Raw genomic sequence first — 20,002 nt, 5'->3', positions numbered from 1 at the left:
ATCAGGGTCTGTAATGAGCTCCTGCCACCCCTCAAATGCAGGTGAATTGTTGGCGGAGGTTTAGTAAAGTTAGCGTATGATTAGATTGTCAAAAGTATTCACTTTGTGTTTTTCCTATTTCGTTTACATTACAACCTGGAATTTAAAGTGCTTTTTATTTGGATTTTATGTGATGGACCTACACAAAATAGTTAAAACAACAACCTTGTATGAATACAAATGTATTGATACTTTATCTTTACATCAATGTAAAATACCCATCCACCAAAAAATAGTGCGTTCCTGGAAGCTACGTTGTAATTGAAACATGTAATATATCTAAACTGTTATTCCTTCATTGAGCAGATGGACGTTCAGCGTCAGACTCGGTTCATTTCTAATAAACTAAAGTACATTTCCGACCCTGCTGGGATCAAAATGAAAACCTGCATATTGCTGCTAAATTATACTTCTGGTGCATAAAAGGTTTCCCTGCTGCAGCAAAGCGTTTGAGACGATGACATTAAGTTTCCTTCTGTGCGGTCATTGGTTTGTTTTTCAGACTTCATGAGATAATTTCTGCTCAATTACCCAGAACACCTCATGTTGTTCCTGTGTGGTTCCATGTTGTCGTAAGAAAACCTCTTTGTTTGGTACAAATCTGCAACAATCGCACAATAATCATTTTAGGATAGTGATCTGAAACTGATCATTCCCTCTAATGTCACAAAGCATTTTGCAATATTAGTCAAAATGATCACAGTTATATGTTTATGGTCGTTGTGTCACACTGGACTCAGGAACGAGTTTTAATTGGCTGAGATCTGGAGAGTGAAAGCTACAGAGGAGCTTTCATCAGTAACGTCCAGAAGAGTAAAGAAGCATTTATCAGCTGTTTGTTTTGCTCTGTGAGACCGACCTGAGTATGAGGCCACACAAACAATAAGACTTATATGAGAGTGAGTAATGTTCAAATGTATTCTCTGAATCCACGTTCTGTCCACTGTGTGTCTGTTTAGGTGAAGAAGAAGAAGCAGCTCCTGAATCTCACGTTTTTGGGGATCCGGATCCGTTCAACAGCTCAAGCTTTAACGACCTGCCGGCTCCGCTCCGGTTCACTCCGGCTCCGGTCCACTCCACTCCGGCTGCTCCGGCTCCCCCCCCGGCTCCCTCCCTGACGGAGGAGCAGCGTAGACGCATGGAGCTGAACCGACAGCGAGCCCTGGAGAGGAGGCTGGCCCGCCAGCAGCCAATGGGTGAGAGGAACTTCTGCTGAGAGCTGATCTCGTTCAGTCGTTGTCTATTAATGATGCAGACAAACCTCAGACAGTCACCAACACGATGCACAGCTGCATCCTCATCAGGCCAGTCTGTACATGTTGATTAAGTGACTTGTGAAGGTGTTTGGTAGCATTAGATCTTAGCTGCGTTGCAGGTCTCTCTTTCTTCTAACTTGTAGTACGAGCTGCAGCTGCCCCTAAAAAGCCCTTTGAACTCTTTTGCTCATATAACTGCTGTGCAAAGGATTGTGGGTCAGAATGTATTGGGACGTAGTAATAATGTTCTGGTTTTGTGAGTTTATGAACACAGCTTATTTAAGGGCTTCATAGTAACATATGCACGCACCACTCCCCGGTTTTCTATTTCTTAGAATCATTTTTAAAATTATGTAAACATTGACTGACATCAGATCTACAATGTCTCCCACCAGATCCTTCAGACTCTCAGACCGTCGACTCGTCAGCAGATGAACCGACAAACGTCCTCAACAATTCTAAAGACCGGGATGAGGAGGTGGAGGCTTTAGAGGCGGAGCCAGCCAGCAGCACACAACAACAACAAGAACCCCACCAGCTTCCACACACAGACTCTGAGCCTCCTGCTGAATCACCTCACAGTGAGAGAGAAGAAGAACCCGGTCTCGGTGAGGTCCAAGGACCCGGTAACGTGTGTGAGGACGGAGATTAACGCTCTTGAGATTGAAAGACAGAATTTATTTTTGTTTTGGCAACGAATTTAATTTATGCATAAATTATGTTCTTGTAATTTGCAACTTTGTTCAAATTCTGAATTCCTGTTTCCATCTGAAATACATAAACACACATAAATACACATACATACACTGTTTTGTCATGTCAGCAGCTTTAAATGAAATATTTCTTCAGATTTTATTAGCCGGATGTAGTTTGTAATAAATGTCGGTGTCACGTCATAATCAGTGCAGCGCGACACGTTCTCATTTGTGTTATTGATCAATCGAGGCTTAGTTTCCATCTTTTGTTTTTTTAATGCCAAACAATAAACTTTTTGAAGAAAAGTCTGATCTCATCTTCTCATTAATACATTTATGTTCTCTATGTAATAATCAGAGTCTGTGGACCAACGTAATGAAAACTCATTTAATATCAAATTCACACTTTGCATTATCGAACATTTGTCTAAATGATAAAAAGTATGCGGATGATAAAATCTTCCATCATGATTCACTCAACGCTGAAGAAACGTATGAAGGAGTTCTGATTATGTGTTCGTGTTTCCAGTCGTCTATTTAAAAACTTTACGCAGCTTCACGCCGTCGTTGCAGCGACCCGTGAAGCGGCCTCCGGGTCCAGCAGAGCCAGCTCCCGGACCTCCTCCAGGAGAGAGTACAGATTGGGAGTCTTGCTCTGGCTGAACTCTCTCTCCTCTCTGGAGAGTTTGGGCCGCCGGGCCGCCTTCTCCTGGGCCTGCTGGGTCGCCTCCTCGGCCAGACGCACCACCTCCTGGACCAGCCGGCTGCGGCCCTGCGAGCTCGGCCGCTGAGGCTCTGCGGCGCCGCGGTGCGGCTCGTTGCTGACGACCTCCAGGTTCAGAGCGTCCGCGTGGCAATGCAGCGAGCGCACCGAGATACGCACCTGTGGAGAAGACTCAAACATCACCGTACGGCCTCCGTGCTGCCGGTTAAACTAATAAACATGTCTACATCAGCAGGAGGAGAAGGAGAAGAAGCAGGAGGAGCAGAAGGAGAAGGAGAAGCAGGAGAAGAAGAACGCCAGCGATGACCTTTGACCCAATCTAAACCCTCACAGACTCCCTGTAAGTCTGTGAGGGTTTAGTTCTGTCCGTCTGTCAGATCCTCCAGTGTTTGAGTCCTTTGTCAACATGTTTCTGTAAGTCCACATTTCTGCAGATTTTGCCCAAGAGAATTACCCACAATTCATAGCAAAACAAAGGGGACAACACATGTTCGTGTTCAGCCTGGTGCATCACATTTACACAAAGAATTAAGGTTTGAATATGAAAACCAAAAAACATGAAATCAGAAACTTTATTCCAGATTTATTCATCAAACATTTTACTTTGTTATTTAACCTCTTTGACAAAAACAAGTAAATAGATTGTTTGACAAATTACTTCCATCTTGTGAGGAAAGAGCCCGGAAGACGTTCAAATACAAACTATCAGATAAATAAACACCCACGATTCTACAAAACATGATGTGACGGAACGTGATATGTTGACACTGGGATCCGGCCATGGAAGCAATGCAGGATTTAAAAGATATATATTAAAAAATTAATTAAAAAAAGGTGTTTTTTACAATATGATCATTTCGTCTCAATATGATTCCCCATAAAGTCAATGATATTAGATTACTGTCCTAAAATAATACATCCTTAAAAAATAACATATGCGTGAAATAATGAATGAATAAATGCTATAAAATAAAGTTATATACGTAAACATGAATAAATGCGACTCACGGTGATGTGGTCGAACAGTCTGAAGGTGGAGGTGCCGCAGCTGGACGTGGTGCTGATGTGGTCAGAGTGTCGCCGCACGGAGCCGCTCTGCCACTCACAACAACCGTCCTGTCCGGCCGCCACCACCTCACCCTCTCGATTCTTCATGTACACCGGCCCTTTAACACCGTACCTGTAGAGAGAGAGAGAGAGGGAGAGAGGGGGAGGGAGAGAGAGAGAGAGAGAGAGAGGGAGAGAGGGGGAGGGAGACGTCATCGTTGCAGCTCTCTACTGTAAGACGGACCAACACGTTGTTTTCATATAATTCAATCTTCATCCTTTAAACATATAGAATTGACAAATACTTGGTTTGACAATGAAAAGCTGAAAGTACTCGTACTCGGGGACAAACACCAACACGCCGTTGTCTCGGATGGAGTAGATGACGGCGTCGGCCACACAGCGCCGGTCCGACTGAGGGTCTCTGTCTTTGAAGTAGAGACACTGAAACAACTCCGTGGACAGCTTCTGGGCCTGCTGGGCCGCCTGGGGACGTCACACAGAGGTAGGACGGTCAGAGGAGTTTCTTTACGTACATTGAGAGAAGTGAACCACAAAAACAACACCGACCCGGTTCTTGTTGTTGATATGATGAGCCGCTTCCTCCAGTTCTTTGTTACCGGCCACTGCTCTGCGGGGGTCCAACCCTCGGTCGACGTCGAGGGCCGCGGCGAGGAGGCGGTGCACCACGATGTCGGCATAGCGGCGGATGGGAGAGGTGAAGTGAGTGTAGCGGTCCAGAGCCAGTCCTAAAAAAAGAAAGCAACATCGGCACAGTTCACGAGAAAACATTTTAATCTTCTTTTAAGTCTAAAAATCAGAGATGCTCAGATGCCGTTTGTTCGTTCCCGATACCGATATCCAAGTATCGGCCGATACCGAGATCCGATAAGATACCACTACGTTAAAAATCTCTCTAAGCTGTTATTTTGTTACGTTGAATGCACATTTTTGCGGATGTTATTATTTATGTTATTTGCCCTTTCATTTATGTACTTTCCTTTCACTTCAAAGGGCTCAGGCAGGCACACACACACACACACACACACACACACACACACACACACACACACACACACACACACACACACACACACACACACACACACACACACACACACACACACACACACACACACACACACACACACACACACACACACACACACACACACACACACTTTATGATGTCAGCTGGCCTGTGTCTCACTGTTCTTGTCGTCCTCTTGTTGTTATGTTTATGTATTGTCTCTTGTCTCGCAATAAAAGAAAAGAAAAAGAAAATCTCTCTAATATTTATTTCATATTGCTGTGAAAACAGCTTCTTCAAAGAACCGGATATATTCAAGCTTCTCACCAAAAGACTACATGTGAACACACGCATAACATTATAATTTACCTGCATTTAATACTCATTTTTACTGAATAGAGCTTGAACGCATCATAATGTAACTCAATCCCTAGACTCTATACAAGAAGTGGACGTCGCCATCTTGGTTATTTTGCAACCAGTGAACAGGAAGTGACCATATATGGACTGAGGAAGAGTGACGTAGAGACGCCATATACGTCTCTGGTAGAGACCTGTCAACCACTGTGTAGCCCCGCCCTAAAGCATCCCCTGCTTTATGGTCTGTTTGACTCTAAATGGACCATAATGTACTAAATGAACATCATGCTGTATTGAAGAAGACTTGAAACTAGAGATTGAGACCATAAACTCATGTTTACAATGTTTACTGAGGTAATAAATCAAGAGAGAAGTAGAGTCATTTTCTCATAGACTTCTATACAACCAGAGGAGTCGCCCCCTGGTGGACACGAGAGAGAATGCAGCTTTAACACATGAAGCTTTGACTTCACTCGGCAGGACTGCAAGTTGCTGCCTGAACTCAATGCCACCTCCGTTAGTTGTTGATACAATAAAAAGCTGAGGATATTGTAAAGATATTGTCTAATGTACCGTAGTGGTAGAACTGGTCTTGAGACTGGAGACCAGTGGAGAAGTACACAGCCTGTGACATGGCAGTAGTGGCCATGATCCTCAGCAGCCTGTTCACCAGCGGGTCCTGTGGGTCCACAGCTTGATCCAGAGAGTCCGCTAGAGCCTTGTTGGTCCTGGAGGAACAGAACCACCCGTTAGAATACGACAGTCAGACAATATTTCTAAGTTCCCTTTTATTCTTCATCTGTGAAAACAAAAGTTTTGGCAAATTTGTTTCTCGTCAGGATCAGGTAGTGTTTGTTGTTGTAATACTCATTTCAGCCACAAGAGGCTGCCGTGCACCACTAAACCGTGGTCTGAATACGACTCAAAGCATTAATGTCTTTCTACCAGGAGAGTTTTCATTTCTCAGTGTACTCTAAACAAAAGGTACATATATTTTGTGTTAAGTAATGTAACGTCTTTCTTATGGCTGGAACTGTATCTTAATCGGGCGCTAAACTGCCATTAAGGGGAAAATGTATGCTTTCAGTGTTATTTAGAACGTGGGGCAGTGGTGAACTCATAGCCCGTATAGAGGAAGTGGACGTAGTCATCGTGACGTCACCCATTCGTTCGGCGTTGTTGGCCGTCGCCATCTCGGACTACGGCCGAACAAATCAAGAGAGAAGTAGAGTCATTTTCTCATAGACTTCTATACAACCAGAGGAGTCGCCCCCTGGTGGACACTAGAGAGAATGCAGCTTTAACACATGAAGCATCGGCTTCACTCGGCAGAACCGAGGTTGCCACCTGAGTGCACTTCAGCTGGTTGTGGCCAAAACGAGTATTACAACAACAAACACAGAAATATAATCCTGACCAAAAACAACAAAATGTACCTGGCAGAACATTTCCCCAGCTGTGTCACAGATGAAAAAGGGAACTTAAAAAGTTAGAGAAAGTTATTCTGGCAATAATTGTGTTTTCCACCATAAATACAGCAGAGAAAACTATTCAGACTTAGAGAAACGGATCACAGGAATGATCTTTTCTAACTTGCCTCTTCTGCACAACAAACATGTGAAATGAGTGAAGACACACACAGCTTCATAAAATCAGTCACCCGGTATCGATGGCGAATCCCCGAGCGGCGGCGCTGTCCACCAGCTGGCTGAAGAACTCCTGCCGTGGCGGCGGGTGCCGCCTCAGCAGGGCCTGGTGAGGGAAGGCCTCCTGGATCTTGCGCGCCACCCAGTGGTTGGCGTAGATCATGCACTCGGCCACGGTCTCGTGGACCTCCAGCGGCTGACGGGGGACCAGGGCTGTGATGTTCCTCTCCTCGTCCAGCTGGGCTCGCACCTGAGGAGAGATTTCAAAAATACACTCAGGACTTTTATGTCGTGTAGAAAATAGTCCCCAACAAATGCACCATTTCCCCTACTTTTGGTTTCCAACACAAACAACACAGGAAATAGAGAAACTCTTATTCCAGTAGGTCAAATAAATAACGGTTATCTTGAACACCATGACAGTATTTCACAAAATAATACCGCCATGTCACTTTATGATGACACCGAGTGTGATGCAGCTCAACCCATCACACGTATCTAAATAAGGTAAAAGAGGTTTTATTAGAGCATCTTATAGACGAACAACAAGAAGAGTTCGTATCTTGTTTTGACGGATGAACCAGTAAATAAAACACACGAGTCTCCGAGCACCGGATTTTAAAACCCGCTGCAGACCAGTTCAGTTCTCACAACACACTGGGAGGAAACATGTCTTCATGGAGCTGGTTCTGTGCAGAGCAGCAATGTAATGTAATGTAATGTACCACTACATCTGGAAACAAGACATTATCTGGACAGTTTATGGTCAGTGGGAGGTATGAGCAGCTTTTATATCGTGTTTCTGTGTGAAGCATGTTTTACTTTCTTTTCTTAGGTTCAGAAACCAAGTGGTACAACAGCGTATTAAAGCCGTTATAAGTGAAATGATCGATCCTACGGAGCCGGGGACGGAGGGGGACGGAGGGGGGGGGGGGGGGGGGGGGGGGGGGGGGGGGGGGGTTGTACTCAGACTCAGTACTCAGAGATGAAGACCGAAATTTAGGAGAAAAAAAACTTGAATTTTCTCTGAGATGAAAGTGATTCATCAAAGGAACCACGTCGTTACAGCGACATCATGCACAGCGTATCTGCAGCAGTTTAGTGTTTGTCTTTAGAACTTGAGAGTCAACTGAAGTCTTTATTTATACACGGTATTAAAGATCACGTGGAACGGACACGAACAAGAAAACATTTACTCATTTACTGGAAATCATCACAGTGGACTATTAACAATAAGTTACTTCATGAAAGAATGAAAGCAGTTATTACAAAGTATTAAACCAGCTTGACAAAGATGAATCCTTTATTTTGAATAAGGAAGGAGGACAGAGGAAGCACTCCTACCTCCACCCCTTCCAGCTCCAGCGCTCCTCCTCTGTCCCTCTGCGCCCGGAGGTGTCTGGCTACACGAGTCAGCGTCTCCAGACTCCGGGTGAGCCGAGCCAGCTCGGCGTCCCTCTCCTCGGACCCGAGCCCGTCCAGCTCCGGCACCTCGGCCGGCTCCCCGTTGAGGAGCGCCTGGGCCAGCTCGTAGTGGAGCTGGTAGGAGGAGCGGATCAGCGTGCGACCGTACCACACCTTGTCCACGGCGAGGGTTTGTGCGTCGAGCTCCCACATCACGCTCATCGCGTACCTGGAGAGTGGACACGAGTGCACATCAGTATCACGCTACAAGGTTAGAAGGTTTATATTTGTCGTGGTACGACAGGGTTACACAACGACATTTAGATTGTAGTCCCAATTTGCTACATAGGAAAGAAAACAAAAAACAACTATATCATATATAAGGGTGGAGGATGAATTCAGGAGTCTCGCAGCGGATACTTCTGCATCTCTTTGGTGGGTTTTGTATCTCTGATGCTCAGGAGGTGAGAACCAATGACGTTCTGGTTTTAATCCCCCGCTGCAGAGCCCTCCTGTCCTGGGCCCTGAACATGTCATGTTTGGATGTTTTCTATTGCTCCTCTGTTAAACGTTTACAAGAACTTCTTAGGTTTTCTGAGCTTTCTTCACCAGGATGGAGATGTGGAGTGTGAGGACCACGTCAGGTTGTTTGTGATGTCGTTAACTTGCTCCTCCTCAGCTCCAGTGATGCAGACAGATGTGTGCGTCTTCGCCTCCTTTTGTTTTCTAAAATAAACAATCAGCTGCTTGTTTTTCCTGATGAGCAGCAGGTTGTTCTCTGAGCTGCACTCTGACAGGTTGTTGATCTCCTCTCTATATGAAGTCTCATTGTTGTTTGTAATCCGCTCATCAAGGAAACACAAGTAGAACCAGCGTGGCGTTCACTGACCTGTCGACCCCCCCCAGCAGAGAGCAGAGGTCTGCACTGAGAACAGCAGGCAGCATGTCGTAGCGCCGGTCGGCCAGGTAGTACGTCGTAGACCTTCAGAGACACAGAAGAGGAAGAAGAGGAGTCTTCTTCACTTTGCCACATGGATGATTGCAATCAACTGCAAACAGGGAACACTTTATGGGCGTTTGCTCTGTAATGTAATTTGTGATCAGACCTTGAGATGAGGCTGCTTTTCTTTTAAATTTCATTTATTTGTTATTTTTGTTTCATTTCTTATATTCTGTAAACTTTTATAGTTTTTATTCTCAGTGTAGTTATTCGTTTGCTTTTATTCTGTGTTCACCTGTTAATCAACACAAAATGAAAGTTCTTTGTAGTAACTTTGATTGAGATTATATATATATATATATATATATACATACTCATAACTTAGAAACATTTGTGTTCTTTTACTGGTTTTATTCTGTGTGCGTTTGTTTGTTTTCATCGTGTGTTTCTTGTGTAATCTTTAAAGCACTTTGGTTATTAATGTTTTATATTAAAGTGTCTTTCCATCAGCGCCTGGAATTCATTCTTAGTGAATTCCTGACTGACTGATTTGCTCCTTGAAAAGTGCAAAAAGACCAAAGTTTCAACAACAATGTGTCTTCATCTTTTTCATATTCATCTCTCGATGTTCAGAAGTTGCTAGATTGAATCCCTTGACGTGCTGCTCACTGTGTTCTCTGTTTATGACGACGGCTGCTTCTTGATTCTGCTAAATGACAGAAGAGCTCCTGCAGCTTTCTGGCCTCTCAACTCTTCTCCGTCTCACCGTCGGTCCCGTTCCCTCGATCTAAACTCACCTCGTCCGTGCCTCCAGGTCGGTGAGCGAGCCCTCGGAGACGAAGTGGGTGACGTCTGCGATGTGGACCCCGAGCTCCAGCAGCTTCCCGCCGGCGAGGCTGCGCACCGACAGCGTGTCGTCCACGTCCTCGCAGCCCCGCGGGTCGATGCTGAACACCAGGTGACTCTGCCTCAGGTCCCGCCGCTCCGCCACCTCGACCGCATCCACCGTCCACGGCCTCTCGGGCGAGTTCACCGGCATCTCCCTCAGCTGAGGACGGACAGTCATTTATTTTTGCTTCGACACTTCTCTCACCGGGACGCTCTTTACTAAATAAAATGAGCAACATGAACGATAATAAAAAGGTGCTCACGTGCTGTATGAAGTGAAAAGGAAACAACAACAACATGCAGCTTCAAGGCTGTTCCATTAATCTGTGTGCGGAGCGTTGAAACTAAGCATTAAAGTGTCCTCGTGAGGTGAAGAACACAACTATAAACGCTCATGAACAGCAACGCTCAGGGTCTCTCAGTCTGCTCAGCGTCATCCTGCTCTTTTAAAAAGGTTCAGCATCCTGGAACAGGGATCCTCAGCATCCGTTAACACAGAATTAATTATAATTAAAGATTATTTTATTGTTTTGAATTCCTACTCACACGGGTTTAGTGCTTTAGTTTGTATTTGACTAGAATTTACCGACATCATTCCTCGGATATGAAGTCAACATCCGCTTGTACTAATTATACTAATTATATTTACATTTAATATTATAAATATTACAACATGATAAAGGCCTATTTATGTTGACACAATATGAAGAAAGACCCCTCGCTCTGGTGCGAATGGGTCTCTATGCTGTGTAGTAAAATGAGCTCCTAAACTTACACCTAAAATGTTGCAAATTTTACTTTAGAGTTATAAAAACAAAAGCAGCTTCATGATCCTCCAGGAAGACAGAAAAAAGAGCACAAACCCAAATAAAGGACCTCAAATCACAGAGATGCAGATTCACGATGTGCTCCGTAGTTTGCGGTGGAATTTTGTTTTACTTGACAAATGACGGACGCGTCAGATTCACGTGAGATTAAGAGCACAGACGACCTCCGTCTCACCTGTGCGTCGGAGAAGGGGGGCACGTGGATGCAGTTCTCTATGAGGATGGTCTGGACCTCCGTCTCCAGCTCTCCAGCCCGACCCAGCACGCGCACGCTGTGGCCGTTGGGATAGAGCGACGTGCTTTCCCAGGAATCAATGCGCACCACCACTCTGTGGTCCTGGGGGGGGGGGGGGGGGGGAATAATAAAGAGATCCGATCTTATATCAGCCGAACTAGTTTCCTAATCTGAGTGAATAACACATCGAGGAACCAGACCTGCAGGGCGTCGGCCTGCTGGGTGCTGATGCGGATCTTGGGGATGCGGTGGTCCCAGGGGACGACCAGGATGCGCTGGGAGTTCCTGCTCTGGGGCTGAGGCCCTTCTCTGGGGGGGAAAGTGACCACGTAGTCCCTCCAGTTCCTCTGCAGGATCCCCACGACGCGGCCTGAGGGTTTTGGTGCAGAAAGATAGAATTGATTGTGTTTTAGTGTCAAAATTCTACTTTTTTCCAGGTGTTTGCCTTAAAATCATCTTGGTATATGATTATGCTCTCAACAGTATTAAAGGTCCTCTTATAGTCACTCAGAGGTTTCAATGGTTTCCATGCAGTGAATAGAAGTGGACCTTTGAGTTGGATGATTATCTTACTGTTTGGTTAACTCACCTGTCGGCATGGGTTTCCTGTCGCCGTCCTCTCCGCTCTTCTCCTCGCCCTGACCCTCAGTCAGAGCCGTGTCCTTCCCTCTCCACTCGCTCTTCGGCAGCAGCTCCACCGCGACCACGTCGCCGTGCACGGCCCGGTTGCGGTTCTTAGCGCTGCACACCAACACGCCCCAACTCAGATCTGCAGAGAGAGAAGAAGAGAGTCAACGCCAGCGGATATCAAGGAGAGACGGGTGAGCTGAGTTCTGCTGCTGCAGCTCTGCACCTGAGTTCTTGTTGGACAAACCCTCCGCCGTGATCGAGGCTTCGCTGTGCGCCCGGTGCTTGCTGATATTCAGAGTGCCCTGAAGAAAAGGAAAGAAAGATGAGATTCATCTTGTGTGAGGAACATTAATTATCTAGTTTGATTCACCAGATTGTCCTCGATCAGCTCCGGTGCTCTAGAGCTGATAACTCTTTCCTTTACTGCCTCCTCGACCCCTAAAATGTATTTCTACCACATCAAGTTTAATGTTTCTCTTTCACATTGGTGGCTACCAGGCAGTAACATCTCTTCTACCGAGTGAAGCCAAAGCTTCATGTGTTAAAGCTGCATTCTCTCTAATGTCCACCAGGGGGCGACTCCTCTGGTTGTATAGAAGTCTATGAGAAAATGACTCTACTTCTCTCTTGATTTATTACCTCAGTAAACATTGTAAACATGAGTTTATGGTCTCAATCTCTAGTTTCAAGTCTTCTTCAATACAGCATGATGTTCATTTAGTACATTATGGTCCATTTAGAGTCAAACAGACCATAAAGCAGGGGATGCTTTAGGGCGGGGCTACACAGTGATTGACAGGTCTCTACCAGAGACGTATATGGCGTCTCTACGTCACTCCTGCTCAGTCCAAATATGGTCACTTCCTGTTTATTGTTTGTAAAAAAAAATGAGAAAAAAAAACATCGGCAAACTTGTGCTTCATAACATCAGTCCACAAACTAGTCCACAAGTTTTTACTTTTTCCAGACATTTCAAGAAGCCTTTTGTTCACCAGAACAGCGATTCTAAAGAGAGACCCACTCAACATAAAACCACGTAGGTGGACTTGTTCTGTACCTGAATGTACCACCCAGACTTGATTCCAGCCTCCAGGACCTCGGCGGGCAGATGTTCGGCGTACTCTCTCTCCGTGGCCTCGCTCTCCTTCTCGTGCAGCGCCTGGGAGATGGAGCTGTACAGCTCATGTGCTGCCGACAGCTCCGGCCAGAAGTTTTGCAAAAAATCCTGTCAAATACAGAGTGAAGACGTGTCAGGAACAGGAACTTTGAACTGGTTCTGAACCAGTCTCAGTGTAGTCCTGATCCTCTATCAGACCTCCATCAGTAAAGAGACCATCAGAGAGAAGATGGTCTGTTTCTATAGAGTTATTCTTAATGCTCGTCATCGGAGCCACCGGGTCGGATTCTGGTGAAATCTTTCTCGTGCGTTAGAACGACTGTCGGTGCTCCACTGAGTCGGATGGAGCAGCTTCATCCAAACCTTAAAGCAGCCGTAGTGACAGTTTGTTTTTCCTTCACTGCTTTAACAGCATATTAGTTGTCAAGCAGCTCAGTGGAGTGATATGGACGGAGCAACGCAACGCAACTTCAGCCCTCTGAGCAATCCATGCTGATGTATGAACAAGATTTAGGATTTAAGGGTTGACTAGAGAGATTACTGAAGTACATTTTGTAGTCTTGTTTAATTTATTACATAAATTCTGTGATGTCTTAGTTAACTAAAGCATTTATTCTGAGTTAATCAACGTTCAGAGGAATCGTACTGTGACGTTATGATCGTATGAGGTTATTAAACTACTCATTCCTGTTCAAAAAAAAAAGTTTTCGCTATAACTTCTCATTACGATCGGATGTTGATTGCACGAATAAACAGCTGTGGAATAATGACACCACCTGTGTTACGCTAACACTCGCCATAAAGTTTATTCTCCACTGTGATGATCAAATCTTCATCAGTGCACAGTTTCAACTCAACTTGTTCAGACAAAATAAAAGCGCACGAAAAATTTAATTAAAAAAAAAAATCTACAATCCTCCTCGAGGTGAAACCTCAAAATTGAAAGTGTTTTAAAAAAAAACAGTAAAAATATGTATTGTTTTGGCTCTGAACTCAACAATGGCTTTCAGATGTAATGTTGTTTGAGGGCGTCCACATCACTGCTGTGTGTGAGGAGCAGAATGAATGTTAATTAAATAAAGTTAATGTTTTAAACAGAGCTATTAAATCATGGAAACATTGTTCTCACTCCTAGAAAACCTGTACGTATTCTTTTATTGTATTTATTTATTTTTTAAAGCCTCCTGTGTTTGCATTTTCACTACAAACACTAAACACATGCAGCTGGTCTTCGTGCATAAATGTGTGTTACAGTTCTAATCGTAATAGTCGCTGTGACGTCCATATCTAATAAACCAAACCAAGAAAGTGAAGGACTCCTCGTTCTCTTTTGGAACACTGCAGCGCTACAACTTCACGAGTAAAACCCTCCAGTTAAAGCTGAACGTCGGCGCTTTAACCTCACAGCCGTTTGTCATGTCACATGTCTCATTGTCCAAATCCTCAGTGGACAACGTCGCTGGGACGTCCCGTACCTTGATGGAGATGACGTAGACTCCGGAGTGGAGGCTGCTGTACTGAGCCACGGCCTCCTGGTCCTCCGTGATCATCACCACGTCCCTCATACCGGCCAGGTGGTTGTAGTACCACACTGCTGCAGAGTACACACACCTACACGCACACACACACGCGCGCGCACACACACACACACACACACACACACACACACACACACACACACACACACACACACACACACACACACACACACACACACACACACACACACACACACACACACACACACACACACACACACACACACACACACACACACACACACACACACACACACTCTTAATGAAGTACAGCTTGCCTGTTAAACTTTCATATCCTGTGTTTAGTTACTTTAGCACATAAAGTACCTGTAACTGTTTACTGCAATGAATGAACTCCAGATTGCAGCTCCAGCCTTACAAAAAGTCTTTAAAAGTGAAACTAAGAAGTTTGGGGACGACATAATGCGTAACACAGGTGGACCACGTCATCGCGAGCCACGTAATTAAATCTTTATCGGCACAAAGATCTGGGTGGTAAGCAGTACTTTTACTGCGTCTGATTATCTCTTCCTTCTGTATCGCAGCTTCCTAGTTGGCTGTTTAATCTCTGCAGCAGACGACTATTTGATCTGCAGATGCATTGATAATAATTATGCAAATGACGTGCTTGCAATACCGTCACACACGTATTGATTTTGTTTGGTTTTCTCAGTATATCATATCATTTTGGATTTGAACGTACAATCATGACTTCATAGTTTCACTGAGGAGCTCACAATGTAATGTTTTTACACAATCTGGTTAAAGCAAACAGTTTATTTGTGACGATGTTTTTAAATAAGACATGTAGAATAAAATGTTTTTGATGAAATATCACAATTTTAAGCTTCGTTTCGGCTGCTTTTCCTGACGTTCGTCACACATGATGTGTTCAAGGACCCTCGGAAAGATGAAAAGATAAGTATCAAATAATTACTAAAGTCCATATTTTATTTTGCTTATAGTACCCATTTTCTTCCTGAATGGAGAAAAAAAAACATCTTTTAGAAAATAGTGAAATTGCCCCTAAAGCCCCCCGGACAAATCTTTGATTGACAGCTTAGCCAGGAGGCGGGCCCTCTTTGCCATGTGGTTCAGCACCACCAGCTTCTTCAAGTTGAACCAAAGTTGAAGTGAATTCAGGGTTTATACATTACTAAACTGCATTTTTAAACTTTCATCTAAAATCTGCTGAAGGAGCCAGAGGAGCAGAAGCATCTCGACTATTTCATAAATGAAACTTCACAAAGTTCAGAAATAGTTCAAAACGTTCTTTAGTGACTTCCTGGAGTCTCCGGTGGAGGTTCTCCAGGAAGAAACAGTCTCAGTAAAATATTGTAGGTTTCACCAGAGCTCATGTTTAGAAAATGTTTGTTTGTTTGTTGTGGTTCTGGCTGCTAGCGTTAGCAATATGGCTACATTAGCTAATGCTAGTAACATGGCTAATAGGAGCTAACACTAGCAGCCACAAACAAGGGTTCAAGGGTTCAAGGGTTCTTTGTTGTCATTATGTAACAACAAAATGCACTTGAAGCCAATTTGTTACACAAGAAAAAAAACATGACAAAACAAACCGGTCTCTTATGTTATATGACAAAAGTGTCTCCCTGATTAGCTTCTTCTTCTCTCTCTCAACTACATCTATATTAAAGGACATGATCGCTCTTTATTATACAGTACTTGCGTCTGTAAGGCATTGAACACTGACCTGGTCTGCCACTTCTCCTGGCTCTCCCCTTTCTCCCGTGGACAGTAGGAATACTCTTGAAATTCATTGGCGAACAGCACACAGTCGTGTCGAGGGTCTTTGAGCAGGTTTCGCAGACGGTTGTATTGCCTGCACGGACACACACACACCCCCCCCCACACACACACACACACATATACAACATAAGGTCTAAATCATAGAGAGAATTGCAACATTTAAAAGGAATAGTTTGACATTTTGGGTGATACATATATTCACTTTCTTGTCTCTTTGCAGCTGGTTTGTAGTCGTTTTGAGTCTCTTTGTAGCCGTTTAGTATCTAATTGTAATCGTTTTGTGTCTCTTTTTGGTCTTTTTGTAGTCATTTTGTGTCTCTACCTGGTTGATGAATCTCTTTTTTGTTTCTAGTTCCAATGCTAAGCTAAGCTAAGCAGCTGCTAGTAATAGTTCATATTTACCAAAAGGAGAGTGGTGTCCATCTCCTCATCTAACTACTCCTTTAACGTAGCATGTCTCAAGAATGAACCTTTCTGAGAGTGAGGATCACGTAGCTGGATATTTCTTTCATACATCAGGTGAGCGTATAATGCACTTTACAGTACACACACACACACACCCCCCCCCCCCCGAATGGGGGGAAACTGCAATTACTGACACAGTGTGGCATCAGAATATGCTCCACCAGCTTTGTCCACCGTATCAGAAGTGAAGCCACATCATATAAATGATGCAACATGTTAAATGTTGCGGCGTAAGCAGAAAATTCAGAAAGAAAAGCAGGGGGGGGGGGGGGGGGGGGGGGGTCATGTGGGACCCCTTATTTACAGCGTTCTCCAAAGAGGCCTGAGACGTGTTTCTGGTCTCTTTAGCCTTCGTCAGCGGAGCATCCATATAATGAGGTTGACCTCTGCATCGCTCTTCACACACTTGTGCAGGAAGGTTGTAATTAGAGGCCTAACTCAAAAGCAGCCTCAGGAATTAAAGGTCCTGACCACGGGAGCCGTTCCCGTTGCCCCCAGGGTGCCTGGAGCTCCAATATTTCTCTACTTGCCCGATAGAAAAATAAGCCGGTGCTACCGACCATATTAAGAAAGAACCCTCCTTCCAGAGACGTGCACTTGTTCAGCGTGTTGGTGTGAGCGTACCTGCGGCCTTTGCTGTGCTGCACGGCCTGGCAGGCGGTCTGGGTGAAGACGATGCCCTGCAGCTCTCTGAACTCCAGGATCTCCAGATAGTCCACCACCACCCCGACGTCAGGGACCACGTAGTGGGTCAAGTCTCCCGGCAGCACTTTGCCATCTGGTTGGGATGTAAGCAGATCATCTTTTCACGGATTCACTTCAAAACCAACACAAGTCCAGATGCTCGCGGTCAACAGAGTTTACCTGTCTTTGTGTTGTAGCTGAGCTGATGCTACAAACCTTTTATTATTTGCACCTGCAAACACTGTTTACAAGTGCCAACGTTTATGGAAGGAGGTAATCACTGTTCTGTCTCTGCAGTTCCTACAGCTCGTTACATGGAAGAAGATTGTGAGAAGCTCTGAAGAGAGTCCATGCAACAGACATGTTTGTGTAGATAGTCTCGGATTAACATCCGTCACCACACATTAGCTGAACTCCAAATCACATACTTTTACTTTTAGTACGTACTGCAGCTGCCCTTACAAAGTACGTACTGTTGCATGCAGTATGCATTGAACCGGGACGAACTACTTCCTACCCACAGACTGTATGTAAGAAGTGGACGTAGTCGTCATCCATTGATTGGTAGACCGATGTTTTGAAGGCTTGAGTTTGGAGTAGTGGAGTAAAAAGTACAATATTTAACTCTGAGATGTAGTACATTATAAAGTACAATATGTACCTCTGAGATGTAGTACATTATAAAGTACAATATGTACCTCTGAGATGTAGTACAGAGTTTATCGACTAATCGATTTAATCGAAAGTGAAAGTCACATAAAACTTTAAATCTTTTGTTTTTTTAGACACATGTGTTGGTAAGTTTGTCATACAGCATTAAAAAAAAAAGCTTACAAATATGAGAAATCGACTAAAGAAAGTCTTAAAACGACCGACTAGTCGACTAATCGACTAAGGGGCAACCGCACAATAGACCTTACATCAAATTTAGAGTAAATGTACTCTGTTACATTCCACCACTGGTCTACACTGACTCTGTCTTACTGGCTGTTTAAACACGAGTATATAAGTATCAGGGACGTGCGGTCAGGGGAGGCAGAGCCTCACCCGTCATCATGAAAAGTAAAAAACAAATAATGATAAAATAAAATAAATAATGTTTCTCTGCTGATCTATGCTATAAATGTAATTTCTGTATGATTTCAATCATTTTAAGCATTTTTATAGTCAAAATCGCTGAATTTGCGCATGTCCTGTTCAAACAGAGACACGCGAGGTGAGGCAGCGACGAGCTGTGCCTCACCTCAGATTGCGCAATCCCTAACAAACTGGGTTGAGCGTGCCTTTTGCTTTCTCATTGTTTGTCACCACTGTAATATTTGTAGACACTTGTATTATATGTCCTTTCATTCCATAGAACAGGTCATGTATTTCACGTATGTGTAGAATATATTCAGTCTTGCTGATCTGACAGAAGCCGCAGTGAAGAAGGACAGAGGGGAGGCACACAGTACCTCTGCCTCACTGAAGGGGGCGTGCGAGAGCCCACGGGTCGGGTTCATGCTTGTAGTTCCCTCTTCTTCTACACTTCTCTTCTTCTTCTCATATTTTGCTTTGACCGCAAACATTGAAGATTAAATATCTAAGCTTTAACAATTCTCAAAAAACAGGGAAATATGACCAAATCAACAGCAATCCAACGGCGGACAGGTAAAGTAACCTTTTATGTGTTTGTTGTTCTCTTTATAAATCCGTGGTTGTTACACAGATTTTCGCGGGTGGCGCCCGCGAGCGCTCCGCTTCTGAAACAGGTTGGTGGGCAGGTCGCAGATCGCGGCGCACACGCTCCTGGTGCATTCAAATATGTACCTTCCCTATGTGTGTGTAAAGAATGCTGATATGAAATATGAAAAACAACCAGTAGTCAATGTGCAGGCTGCCAATTGAATGGTGATTTAAGCTACTCTATATTGGGTTCATATATTTGTAAATCTGACTCTGAAAGAGTCAGTGCCCAGCCACGAACCTCACCGCACGTCACTGATAAGTATATAATAACGCAGTATATCAGTAAAACATGAATATGTGATATGTGGAGTCGACGCCAGCCTCGCGCGCTCATCTGCAGTGCCGCCGGTGCGTGTTTGGTCCCGTAGTTCACCGTAAAGGAGAATAAAAGGCCGGTGTTGGTGCCTTTGTTGTTACCCTGGTTGTCGCAGTCCGCCTGACACAGAGCGCTGAAACACGGGACCCGCTCCCTCACATAGTGCTCCCGGACCACGCGGACCTTCCGGCCCCTGCAGCTCTTCAGGTGCAGGATCTTCTCCGTCTTAATCATCCTCAGAGCCTCGTCAGCTGCTCTCTCGCATCAGCTGCTCCTTGTTTATTCTCTCGCAACGCGGGGAGCAAAGCGACACACTTGTAAACAATCCACGCAGGAACTTCAGGGAAGTGAAGGCTGACGTCATGACGCAAAAGCGGGGGTTCCCCCCTCCCCCCTCCCCCCTCTGTTGCGGCGTTCAGGTGCTGTCGGGAATTTATGAGCGGTCATTGTGTGGAAGCGAATGAGATCGAATAAGATACTTTATTATCAGTCCCCAAAGACAACAAGAGGCGTCAAGTTAAAGAAGATACGTTAAATAACTAAACAGCAAATAGACAAATACAGCAGACAGATTTAAAGGTCATTCATATTTTTGATCAATATTTCATCATATTTGATTAATATTTTGGTAATAAATGATTATTACAAATAATTTCACAGCTTGCAGTC

General features: G+C 44.5%; 2 protein-coding genes across 2 annotated transcripts in view; one reads left to right on the top strand and one right to left on the bottom strand.

The window, feature by feature from the left end:
• The window catches only part of tipin (timeless interacting protein), a 6,938-nt gene extending 4,642 nt beyond the window's left edge, over window positions 1–2,296 (top strand). Inside the window, exons 7-8 of the mRNA XM_076078510.1 lie at window positions 999–1,235; window positions 1,691–2,296. Of these exons, the coding sequence (XP_075934625.1) occupies window positions 999–1,235; window positions 1,691–1,947 (494 nt within the window). The 3' untranslated portion in view covers window positions 1,948–2,296. The remainder of the gene's footprint in view (window positions 1–998; window positions 1,236–1,690) is intronic.
• A 68-nt stretch (window positions 2,297–2,364) lies between these two features.
• On the bottom strand, window positions 2,365–19,682 carry dis3l (DIS3 like exosome 3'-5' exoribonuclease). The gene is made up of 18 exons (XM_076078509.1): window positions 19,435–19,682; window positions 17,230–17,383; window positions 16,085–16,213; window positions 14,314–14,449; window positions 12,779–12,946; window positions 11,945–12,023; window positions 11,681–11,860; window positions 11,292–11,461; window positions 11,032–11,193; window positions 9,939–10,189; window positions 9,091–9,183; window positions 8,142–8,430; window positions 6,812–7,047; window positions 5,725–5,879; window positions 4,332–4,510; window positions 4,102–4,247; window positions 3,723–3,894; window positions 2,365–2,873 (listed from the first exon to the last, which is right to left on the bottom strand). Exons 1-18 carry the CDS (start codon window positions 19,565–19,567, stop codon window positions 2,547–2,549), a joined length of 3,159 nt encoding a protein of 1,052 aa, XP_075934624.1. The 5' UTR covers window positions 19,568–19,682; the 3' UTR covers window positions 2,365–2,546.
• Between the last annotated feature and the right edge of the window lie 320 nt (window positions 19,683–20,002).

Source organism: Anarhichas minor, unplaced genomic scaffold (genome assembly GCF_050575085.1).
Source record: "Anarhichas minor isolate MPS153535 unplaced genomic scaffold, ASM5057508v1 ptg000067l, whole genome shotgun sequence".
Classification (NCBI taxonomy): domain Eukaryota; kingdom Metazoa; phylum Chordata; class Actinopteri; order Perciformes; family Anarhichadidae; genus Anarhichas; species Anarhichas minor.
Note: the sequence above shows the minus strand (reverse complement) of the source record. Positions and strands in the feature narration are given on the sequence as shown.